Genomic DNA, 12858 nt, shown 5'->3' on the forward strand with positions numbered 1-12858 from the left:
AAAGCTCATCAACTAAAGTTACCAAGGTGATAATGCCAAAACCTAGTGGGAAACCAGACTGAAAAGGATCCAGGTAACTCATTAAATTTAAGAATCCCTAGAGTTGAGAAGGTACTGTACATTTTATCACTATTACACTATACACTTACCAAAAATGAAATATTTTTGCCTAATGTTGTAAAGACTGAAGACATAATAGTAAGGCCTTTTTTTCAGAAGAAGGTCTTTTTCAATCCAATGGAATCCCTCCTCCCTCAATGAGCTAGGCATCACCTTTGCCATTGATTGGGTTAGTAGCACCCCCTGCCCCAGCATCCAGGGAGTTCAAGGGTTGAAAATGCTGGTTGACAATTTCACTTCTCCAAGAATTTTGATAACATCCTCCGATTACTCAGACTGAATAGTATATTTCAAACTTTGACAAACAAACAACATACCAACCATATCCACTGCATCTAACATGAGCTGGAAATGATAGAAGTAATTCTATGTTTTAAAATGATTTTATCCTTAAAATATTCCACAAACTTCAAAGACAGACTTCTGTCAATATCCACTTCTGTTCTCTAAACTAAACTGCCTATTGCTTTCCTTAAATGCATGATGAAGTTTCAGAATCTGAACCTGATTTTCTGTTGCTTGCTACCTGATAAAGTATGCAAAATTTTAGTAGTGTCATTTATTTCAAACACTTTGCTAAAAAAGAAAAGCGCTCTCTTAGTAGTATCAACCATGAACTTCTATGGCTAGTCAGTGGGAAGAAGTAACTACTGTATACATATTTGTAAAAGCAATTAATGAGAAGACAGTGAAATCACTATATGAGACAATGTTGTACCCTAATATCTCAAAACATTATTTTTTCTATTCGAAGCAATACTACTTAATAAGGTCAAACTATTGGATTGATGATGCTGTCTGCAGCATAGTACCAGATATACTTTTTATTCTAACCTTTTCCCTAATTCCAACATTGTAATATGCCAAAGAAAGTTAATCACTCATGGAATATACATCACTCATAACAGGGAAGAGGCTAGTGGGGGCTTTCAGGAAAGGGAAAGAGGAAATAGTGGGGAAGGAAGAAATGAGATGCCTCCTGCAAGTCCTTACGGGTTCCTACTTATATGATGTCAGATTACCATAACTTTTCAGTGCTATGGACATAGCAATCTCACAGAAATGTCTTATTCTGCCATGTTCCATGAAACCCATTCACCATCACTGATGCCATTCACCATCTTTGTATACTACATTCATTCACTTTTCATAATGTACCACTTGCCCAGGATACCACTTTAATCTGAAGCAGTATAGGAATACCTGTTGCATCACAACAGCTGACAGAAGATGTATCTTTCATCTATCTAGAAATTCTTATAAATACGGTTAAAGAAGTAGCTACTATCATCAAAATTAACTCATATGATATTGAATCCAATTGATTTCTAAGAAACTTTCTTGTTTATGGTTACAGAATAATAAGCACTTAATTTTTGTAAGAGTGTAAGAGTTAAGGCTCTAAAGTGGCTAATAGTTTCCACCTTCAATTCAGCATGTTTATTCAGCATTAACTTTTTCCTAGGAATATTCTTATACACTTTTTAACATCTGAATCTGAAGGTGCATGGGAATGTACACAACTCTAATATTCCTGAAATATTGTCATGTGTTTTGTTTCATACTTCTGTTGATATATCTCATTTTAAGCACACAGGGATGTGTTGTAAAGGTATTTTTCACTGTAAAGGAAGATCTAATAAAACTAAAGCATGAATTACCACCCCATTTCATGATAATCAATAAAACAATAGTTTGAGTTAACAGAAATCATACTGATCAATCTAACATGTATTTGACAAATTAAGAAAAAAGGAAATTAAAATGCAGTTGACACTATGATTATTATTGTATATTCTTTTATACTGTTTCCGCAATGCCTCATTAGGTCACATTGACCAATGGTCAAGGTAATTACATTAAAGTATTTAAAGAACAGAGTTTTCAATATACTTGGGAAAATAACTTGCCACTTAAAACACTAGAAATGATCCTCAAGAAATGACACAAACAAACCTAACAACAATAAGGCGAGCAACCTAATCCGGAGGGGGGATGCCGGTGAAAGAGTCTGCCTTAGCTGCGCTGTCCCTGGCCACCACAGTCTACAAAAGAGCTCTCCTCCCGAGGTCTGGTTTGAGATGTTAAAATTATAGTTAAAGAAATCCAGTACCCAAGTAAACACAATGTTTTAAATTTCCTTAAAATATTTCTGTGGAAGGGCTTTAAAAAGTTTAAGTGATTTCAGTAATTTAACCTGAGGAGTACCCTTTGCTAGGGATAGAGTACACATCTACTACCCATATATTACACACAAAAAAGGTAAGAACGTTGCATGCATGGAGGATTCTAGATCACAACCAGACTCTTGGATCCACCTTAGTATTTCTGCAGATGGAAGGATTTCCACTCATGGAATGTTACTTTCTTGCCTCCACTCTCTGTTGCAAAATGCTACCCAATGACATTTAGGTGGACATTTGGAGCTGTAATGGGAAGGGGAAAGCAAGGCACAAAAATCAGATTCTGTAAACAGAAATCCTTCCATCTGCACCAATGCTCTAATGGATCGATGCCAGATATTTTTTATCTTCACAAATTTCTCTGATGAATATAATCAGGTTACAAAGCCCAATTATTATTATGCACTATGGAGTATATTCTGAGTAAATATAAAAGACACTTACTAAAAATATTGTATTATTGTATACATTTTAACATATAGACCAGTGATTCCCAACCAGGGTTCCGTGGTACCCTGGGGTGCCGTGAGCATGTCCCAGGGGTACCGCGGCAACACTACCGCCCCTCCCTCACTTTTGTGGTGTCTCCCGCCGGTGCCAGCAAGGACATGGAGCTGACCCAGGAGGCAGGGCTTGCTGCAAGGTCAGCAGCCAATTCCCGTCCCCCCCACCCAGTGCTTCCCTTCACCCTGGGAGGGGAAGGTGGGGGTGGGGGTGGCAAGCAGGGGCACTGGGAGGGGAAGGTGGGGGGATGGCAGGGGTACCATGAGATATGAAGAGTGAGGTCAAGGGTACCGTGATGTCAAAAAGGTTGGGAAACACTGATATAGACTGTCTGCGAAGTCTACATAAAAAATTTTTGCTCATGGTCCTAAAGCATAAGTAACATGTCTGTTCTGCCCCCCCAAGTGAATCTGTTTTTGGTGCCCTGTACTTGGCTGGGACAGAGTGGGGGAGACACAAGCCAGGTTCAACAGTTCAACAATAGGTTTATTACTGGAGAGAATCAAGACCCTCCCTTGGGTCTATCCAAATCAGAGTACTTGCTTGTCTTGAGCAGGTTTGAAGCTGTAGACTGTGTCTTCTCTTGGCTGTGTCTTGCTTCCTTTCCGTTCTTTCAATCTTTGTCTAGTTTTAACTGCTGTTAAACTTAACTTGTGCTCTATGGACCACCATATACTAATATGTACGTCACGAATATTCCAGTCTCCAACTACCCTTAGAACCTCACTCTGACTGACTGGCCAGAACTAAAACAGGGGATTACTGGGTGAAGAGGGAAACTGCCTATTGGGAAATGTCTTAAAGAGACAGGGGCTAACTAAAATACCTTCCCTTAGAAGACTTAACAATGAACTAAAGACATGCTAACTATGGGGAAACTGAATCTTAATGAGGAAATAACAAAAGCCTCTGTGGGGGCATGACAATGTCCATGTACTGCAGAACATTCTATACTACCACAGATTTTCATAGTTGCACTTGAAATACACAAACCAAAGTTTCAGAAGTAGTATACAGACACACAATTTTATAACTTAGTAATACTGTATATTATTTTCAGACATAATACAATCAACTATGTGAGGCAGAGGCTAAAATAAACTCAAACATAAAATATCCACCACTAGTGGAACTGGGAAATACTGTATTTTTGTCTCATTTCTTTTTAGCTATTATATTACTAGCACAGAAACAATAGATGGGCTTTAGAAAAGTTAAAAGGCTGAAAAAACCAATATATAACCATTAGAAATAACCATTAGATTCTAATCCCAAAAATATTTTAATCCCACAGATATAAAAGCATTTCAATTGCCCTAAAGTAACACTGAAAAGATTCTTCTATTTTAAAAAACTTTTTTTAAAAAAACCCCATGAGTTATAACTTACTAATGCCTGATTCAATGTCTATGTCTTCTAGCTTTGCCATTTCTGTCAGAATCATAACATTTTCAAATTTTAAAAAAGGAGCTATTCTCAAGGTTCACCAGAAAGGAAAGCCATCTAGACATGGCACCAAGAACCCAGGCAGTATCTGTCACAGTCTTTCAACTTGCCAGATATTTTAAAGGCATGGAACGATGATGATGTAGGTTCATGTTATGTGTACACAAACATCTTGGGCACGCACATGACTGGTCTGAAAATTCTTCATGCATACAATCAGATTTGAGTGTGAAGAATTCTATACGTTAATTTTATCGAGAGGAGGTCTTACACTGAGCAGGAAGTATTCCTACCAACCAAATTGTAAGCCAGGTTCTTACTTGTTCACACTTCCATTAGCCAATTGGGATTTACTCCCAAGAAAGCACGAATATGACTGCAGCCTCAATTTGTGAGACATTCTTATAAGGTTGTTATGTATTATTGAAAAATACTCTCCGGTATGTTTTAGCGCTACAGCAATATTTAGTCTACAGAGAGCAGCTTACTTACGTCTGGGACTCCTTTTCATTTTGCTGTTTTTGCTGTGGTTGAAGAACGTTATTTACCAGCTCAGTGATTCCACTAAAGGGAAACCACCTGTTTAAATAAGCAAATAATGTGACTGAATAACCAAACAAAATCATACTAGTATAAATGCTTTCTTACCCAATAAAAATAGCCATATAAAGGAAGAAAAGCTACAGCCAATGGGGATGTTCACTGCAATTAGGTCAGCCACTATAAGGATGTAAGGGAAATAAAATTTTGCACTTAGTCCACAAGCAGGTAGCAAGAAACTACATCCAACTGAAATGTGGATGAAGTAAGAAGCTGCAAACAGCTCTTACAAGCCAATCAGGAAGCAGATGACTAACTGCAGCCTAGCAGATATTAGTGAAATCTAATACCATCAAAGGTGCAGAAAGCAGAATATGGCAAAGGTAGAGAAGTCAAGCCCACTGCACTTCCAAGATATTTTACTTACTGTGCCGCTTGTGGTTTTTGTTCTTCTTTGACCCTAAAAAGATAAGTTTGTGCAACTGAGTGCAGTGTACTAGAACACAATTTTGACTTGCAATCCTCTCTCATGGCTAGCTACAGAAAAATACTCACTGTCATTTGTCTGTTATTACAACTTTCAGTGTAGACCATTTTTCCCATTAGTCTAAAAATGCTATGCAATATTACACAAATCTATAATTCTTTATTTTCTGATTAACACCAGTTCTTTCAACAGACTCACATTTATCTCTGTGAGGCTGTCTGCAGTCACAACCATTGGAAGTGCACCATTGGAAGTGCACAACATGGGAACATCACAACATTAGATACCAAAGATTGTCTATACCACCACTTAAACCCAGGGGCGAATCTAGGCAAACTGGAGCCCGGGGACAAAATCTGAGTTTGGTGCCCCCCCCCCCAGGTATGGACGACCACCCTCCCCCACAACGACCAAACAATGATTTTTTGTACCAGCTCACAAAACACCTCCCACCACCAGCAAAACATACATGGCTCTCCCCACCAACTCTCTTTCCTAATTTTGTCCTCACACCAATCCTATGAGGTAGGTTGTTAGCCTCAGAAACAGCTCCAAGCCAGTGCAAGTGGGAATTAACTTTTAAGCATGTAAATCTCTCACAAATCACCGCCCCCATCAGAAGTTGGAACCTTCCCCCCCAAAGGCAGTTTGAACAAAGAAAGAAAATCAGAGAGACAACTGTGAGTTGGCTGAAGTACCTTGGATAGCAGGCTTTCCCCATTTATCTTTGTGGATCTGATGTGGGGTAAATCTGCCACCTTGCAGTAGTGCCTCTACCTATACTCTACTCATTTTAAAACAAGTGTCAAGGTTCCAGTGTTCTTGTTTCCAGACAAACCTGTAGTAGAAGGGGTGGGTGGGTATTTTTTAGAAACAGTGTTTATCATTCCTGCAAACTCCCCACGACATGCCCAGGTAGAGACGGCCTGGCAAAGATGCAGGGCCTTCTGAGTTAAGCATGGGGACTGGGCGGCCTGCCCAAAGCCCCCAGAGTCTGGAGTGGGGAGCCATGGCTTCTGAGGCGCATGGATGGCCCCCGCAGCTGACAGGGAAACCATAAGTGGGGCTTGATGGGGGGTGGAAAAAACCAGGTCTTGCCCCCAGTGCTGGCTGGGCATGGGGCAGGGGTGGGGCAGGGGTGGAAAACTCTTGTCTTGCCCTGGGCATCATTTTCTGCCAGTGTGCCTCTGAGTTTTTCACTTGACAGTATGCTGAGAATAGGGACTGCTGTAACTCACAAGGTCTGCTCAGGAGTTGGTCTGATGTATTTGGCTGGCTAATACTGGAAACTAATTGCTGGACTAGATGGAGATAGGTCCCCTCTTGAAGGCCAGAAAGAGTGGGCTCCACCACCACATGATGCAGAAGATCAGAACCTCATGCTTTTGTCAAAAGCCAAAGCAGCTGAGGAGGGGGAAAACAAATGGATGTTTGACCAATTCCCCTAAATATTTTTTTGCACTACAAATTGACTTTCTATCAGAGCTTCTATTTTGCTTTATTGACCAACCTGTCCCCTCCAAATTAAGCAACCAGCCACTGCTCTGGAGAGGACCTGCTCCCAACACCCGTGGCAACAATCTGTCTAAAACAAACATTCAAAAGAATCATAAGAGACCCTCATAATTGATGTTATAGGTAATTTAGTGCTAAGTAATACTGGCAAAGATGAATGAATGTGCCCTTTTCAGCCTGGTGGCATCTAATATGGAAAACTGGGTTTTGATTCCTTACTCCCTCCCACATGAGTGGTGGACCTTTTATCTGATGAACTGGTTTTGTTTTCCCCTCCTACACATGAAGCCTGATTGGTGACCTTTGCGAAGATCCTAGTTCTCTTTGAACTCTCTCAGCCACACACCTACTTTACCTGAGGTGTCTGATGTTGTGTGGAGAAAAGGGGAAGGGAAAGGAGTTTGCAAGCTAACAAATGCCTTCCCTTTCTCCTTCCTCCCCACTTTCTTTCACCTCTCTCCTCTTTCCTGCCCTTTGTAGGGTAGCAGGTGGGGCAGACAAAGTGGGGCATCAAACTCACTCTGTGATTACAGCCCAGCCCCACAGCAAAAGCAGTGGGGCAAGACAAAGTGGGGGCATCAAACTCACTCTACCAGATTACAGCCCAGCCCACAGCCAAAAGTTAAGAGCCAGGACGCTCCAACCAAAATACCCATATTAAAGGTTATTCACAATTGCAAAACAAGATTTTTAGGAATAGAGAAGAACAATTTGGATTCATACATTTTGCCTACAAAAGGGAGTCTCCTAAACAAAGCTAACAAACACCCCCCTTCTCCTCTCTCCTTGTGGGGCAGACAAAGTGGGGACATCAAACTTCGTACTCTGCAGATTACAGCCCCAGCCCACAGCCAAAAGTTAAGCCAGAGCTCCATCCCCACCCAATATTGGGCTATTCACAATTGCAAACAAAATTTAGGAATAGAAGAACAGTTTGGATTCATGCATTTGCCTATAAGAGGAGTCTCCAAACAGCTAACAAACACCCCCTCCCTTTCCTCTCCCACAGCAAACACCTTGTGGGGCAGAGAGTGGGAGCATCAAACTCACTCTGCAGATTCCAGTCCCAGCCCCACAGCAAAGTTAAGAAGCCAGAGGCTCCATCCCCTCTAATATTAAGGCCTTCACAATAGCAAACAAAATTTAAGGAATAGAAGAACAGTTTGGATTCATGCATTGCTATAAAGGTGTCTCCAAACAGCTAACAAACACCCCCTCCCTTTCTTCTCCTTAAGCACCTTGTGGGGCAGAGAATGGGGCATCAAACTCCAGCTCTGTAGATTACATCCCAGCCCCACAGCAAAGTTAAGAAGCCAGGCTCCATCCCAATATTAAGGCTATTCACAGTGCAAACAAAATATTAGGAATAGAAGAACAGTTTGGATTCATACATTGCCTATAAAGATGCTCCAAAGAGCTAACAAACACCCCCTCCCTTCCTCTCTCCCACAGCAAGCACCTTGTGGGGCAGAAAGTGAGACATCAGCCTCACTCTGCAGATTACAGCCCAGCCCCACAGCAAAGCAGAAGCCAGGCTCCGTCCCCTCTCTAATATTAAGGCTATTCGAGAATTGCAAACAAAATTTAGGAATAGAGAAAGAACAGTTTGATTCATACATTGCCTATAAGGAGTCTCCAAACAGCTAACAAACACCCCCTCCTTTCCTCTCCTTGGCTTTTGTGGGGCAGAGATGGGGGGGCATCAAACTCACTCCTTGCAGATTACAGCCCAGCCCACAGCAAAACTTAAGAGCCAGGCTCATCCCCACCCCAATGTGGAGCTGCTATTCACAATTGCAAGCAAAATTTTAGGAATAGAAGAACAGTTTGGATTCATACATTTGCTATAAGGAGTCTCCCAAACGGCTAACAAACACCCTCCCTTTTCCTCTCCCTGCAGCAAGTACCTTTGTGGGGGGGCCGAGAAAAGATGGGGCATCAAACTCCTCTGCAGATTACGGCCCAGCCTCACAGCAAAACTTAAGAAGCCAGGCGCTCCATCCCCCAGCCACCCCAATATTAAGGCTATTCACAATTTACCAAACAAAATTTAAGGAATAGAAGAACAGTTTGGATTCATTGCCTATAAGGTGTTCTAAAACAGCTAACAAACACCCTCCTTTCTTTCCCACAGCAAGCACCTTTGTGGGGCAGAGAGTACCAAACCCAGCTCTGCAGATTACATCCCAGCCCCACAGCAAAGCAAGTAGCCAGGTCATCCCTCTCCTCTCTAATATTAAGGCTATCTACAATTGCAAACAAAAATTTTTAGGAATAGAAGAACAGTTTGATTCATACATTGCCTATAAGGTGTCTCCAAACAGCTAACAAACACCCCCTCCCTTTCTTCTCCCCACAGCAAGCACCTTGTGGGGCAGAGAAAGTGGGGCATCAAACTCAGCTCTGCAGATTACATCCCAGCCCCACAGCAAAAGTTAAGAAGCCAGGCGCTCCACCCCCCCCCCCCCCTAATATTAAGGCTATTCACAATTGCAAACAAAATTTTAGGAATAGAAGAACAGTCTGGATTCATACATTGCCTATAAGGAGTCTCCAAGCAGCCCAACAGAAACACCCCTCCCTTTTCCTCTCCCACAGCAAGCACCTTGTGGGGCAGAGATGGAGACATCAAACTCACTCTGCAGATTACACATCCCAGCCCCACGGCAAAGTTAGGCCAGGCTCCCCATGCCCACACACACACCCAATCAAGGCCATTCACAATTGCAAACAAGATTTTATGGATAGAAGTGCAGTTTGGATTTGCACATTACCTTTAAGGAGTCTCCAAACAGTTCACAAACGCGCCCTCCCTTCCTCTCCCCACAACAAACACCTTGTGGGGCAGGGATTGCCTTCCTAGCCAGCCTATGGACTTCTCCTGTGCTGGCTGGCGCCCGTCTGCTGGGGAGAAGGCTTGAGAGCAACATCAAGGACTTACTGGAGAATAAGGCACTGCACTCTGGGCGAGAGGGAGGGGAGGTGGAGCTCTCCAGTCCTCCTCCTGGAGGCACAATGGTATTTCTCCCCCGCCCTCTGGACACTCAGGGCCACCATAGCGAGTGGGCGGGGCTATGTCAGGCTTCCTTAATTTTTTCAGCAGCCGCTTCCTGAATGCCAGGCTTGCTTGGGCTTCCAAAATCAGTCTGCGTGAGGGGATGTTTTGGCGCCCCCCACGTGACTGCAATGGATGCGCCCGGGGACAAGGGGTACCCCTTGTCCCTAGGCAAGTCCGCCAGTGCTTAAACCTTTAAGTATATTTTGCTCAGGGTTTAATTAACTCATTCCCTATTTGAATTGAACAGAAAATTCTGGATATTAATAAACAACTTGCACATAAATTTGTTATACTTTTTGCACCATATATTTTAAAAGGCTTGTAAAATTTATCTACGTTTTGCAGTTGTACACAGGCACATATATACACATTACTCAATGCCTGGGATCGAAGCAGGGCCCAGCCTACTGATTCCTACTGGATTCCAGAATATTAGGGGAGGGGGTGTTATGATTCCAATAATGTGTTTTGTTGAGATCACAGTGGATACGTGGAATGTGAAGCTCCTTCAAGCTGTCAACAAAGTTGCCCCTAGTTTAATTCTCCTGCCTTTGGGATGCAACCCACCCCCCTTTTATCACAAATGTAGGTGATCTGTTAAGGGCTGGGGATGTGTAGTACTGAATCTGACAAATCTTGCTATAATAGAGCTCGTTGTTAAACCTATGAAGTAGAAGTTATAGCAGCAACGAAAGGTTACTTTTCTACTATTATACCACCAGCAATTTAAGTTCATTCCAACTGGTAGCTCAGTATCTGCTGATACCTAAATCTGAGCCTTAATGTTCCAGGAATAGACAATTTGCTGTGATACTTTTGCAAAGTTGTTTGCTGATAAAATAGTGTAAGCATGACAGAAGAGATGCCTAATACAATACCTGGACTATTTATAGATCAAATTATTTCACACACTGTATACAAGGGTATTGTTCTTAACTTCAAATCTTATTCCCCTTCAAATCCATGCAGGCATTTTTTCAGAATGACCTCCATGAATTAGGGAAGTCCATTGCTTTTATACTTCATCCTTACTAATTAATGAGAGCACTGAATGGAATGAATAAGCTGTTATCCCAGTTGGTTTACAGTTGAATCCTACACAGAGTTATTCCAGTCTAAGCCAGTGGCATACCGCTCACGGGAACAGGGGGGTCAAATGACCCCGGGCACAACAGCAGGGGGTGCAAAATCACCCCACTCCACATCTAGAGACGGAACCGGCCTCCTTCCCTCTCCAGGCCCTCAGGGGCGGGGCTCGGGGAAGGCTCAGACAGGCCTGCAGGGAGTTGGGGGCAGCTCAGATGGGTGCCACAGTGGGTGGCCCAAGAGCCAGTTTGCCCCTGTGGTGCCCATCTGAGCCGGCCCCCCTGAGTGCGGGGGGTGCCCAGAGTTGGTGTTCTTGGGTGCCATTTCCCCCCAATATACCTCTGGTCTAAGCCCACTTAATTCGGGGTTAGGTTAGATTCACTTTACATAAGATTGCACTGTATATGTATATTTCAATATAAAGCAGTTTCTCAGATTTCTTCAGTTTGAACCTCCTTTCCACATTTATTCTGCCTTCTGGTCCCAACCTTCACCAACTTTCTGCTTCCAAGCAGAGCCGGCACAGGTCCTTACCACCTACAGCTACATGCAAGGAACTGTAAACTAAACACTAATCTCCCAAATAGTATCAGAATATAGTATGTGAAACCCTCCTAATTCCCTGCCCACAATATTAAAAAATAATTTCTAAAAGATGTTATTTTCAAAACTAGTAGAGATAGTGGATCAAGTCCCAACCCACACATTTACTGAGAATATCGAGGATCAACTGCTAGTGGGTATTCAGTCCATTCATAATTTGATTGGTGAAAGGAAGAAGATTCCACCTGCATCAACAGCTTATCTTTGCCTGGAATTTCATTCACATTTATTTCCAAATGCTCTGTATCCCAGGGTAGTGATCTACTCCAGTTTTTGAAAAACAATAATATTAAACAACTAAGGATATAGTCCTCCTAGGCATACTTACTGCAGAAGGACTGTCTTTTAAGAATATGTGCATAACATTAGGCCTCAAGGCTACAATCCTTTGAACATTCACTGGGAAATTTCATTTAATTCTATGTGACAAACTTTGATTAAGTACACACTTTATTTGACTCTTCATTTTAAGTAAAAAGAAGTGTTAAGTACTGTAAAGCACTATACAGCTCCAAAATCCTGTCAACTGCATAGAAGATATCCATGAACTTAATCTAGATCAAATAATATAATTTTATTGGAGCTCAATAGACTTATTACACCAATTCAGTTGAAAAATGTACTAGAAAGCTCCTATGACCCATTTTTACTTTTTAATTACGATAACAAGATATTTTCTTCTTGAGGCAGCTTTTACCAAAAAAGTTTTTACTAAATGATCAGACTTTATTAATGACCATGTTAAACTGATAGGCATCAAAAGATATGTATAAAGTATAGCTTTTAACTGCTCATATTGAAACTCCAACAATAGTTGGCAGGATAATTTTCAACCATATGGACCAGAATTACAACAACAGTCATTTAAATATAGTGACAAATTTCTCAAATATATATTCTTTCTATTTCAAATATAACCATGATTATTTTTTGTTCATACTAACCTATCAGTATAACTTGGAAAGAAATGGCAGTTGGATGTAGAATTAGGGCCCCCCTACATGACATACATGTTGCCGGATCTGGCTTAAACCTTCTCACAATGCCATTTTCCCAACCTGAAATGGCTTTGGGAGTCACAATTTGCTCTGTCCAGGAAACATAATGTATAGCACACTAGTACACATTGGCTTGCATCCAGTAGACAGTCTGTGCCAAAGAACGAAGTTCTTCTGCTACATCTGTTTGCACAAGATCTGTGGTTTTCAACAGGTCCTTGCACAAATGGAAGTTTAAGACAAAGAGAAGTCTGTGGCAAAGACTATCTAACATGAGCTGAATTTGTTACAAACCCCAGCTTTCCCCAACAAGAATCC

At 41.8% G+C, this 12858-nt stretch overlaps 1 protein-coding gene across 35 annotated transcripts in view; it reads right to left on the reverse strand.

The window, feature by feature from the left end:
- Positions 1-12858, reverse strand: part of RIMS2 (regulating synaptic membrane exocytosis 2) — a 433065-nt gene that overhangs the window by 376856 nt on the left and 43351 nt on the right. The window contains exons 2-3 of one of the 35 annotated variants that reach the window (XM_048508186.1): positions 5221-5253; positions 4746-4832 (exon numbers count right to left, since the gene is read on the reverse strand). The exons of 33 other annotated variants lie outside the window; for them this stretch is intronic. In XM_048508186.1, coding sequence (XP_048364143.1) covers positions 4746-4832; positions 5221-5253 — 120 coding nt within the window. Of the gene's footprint in view, positions 1-4745; positions 4833-5220; positions 5254-12858 lie in introns of those variants that run through there. One more of the 35 variants, XM_048508178.1, reaches the window with a different exon arrangement.

Source organism: Sphaerodactylus townsendi, linkage group LG09 (genome assembly GCF_021028975.2).
Source record: "Sphaerodactylus townsendi isolate TG3544 linkage group LG09, MPM_Stown_v2.3, whole genome shotgun sequence".
Lineage (NCBI taxonomy): Eukaryota > Metazoa > Chordata > Lepidosauria > Squamata > Sphaerodactylidae > Sphaerodactylus > Sphaerodactylus townsendi.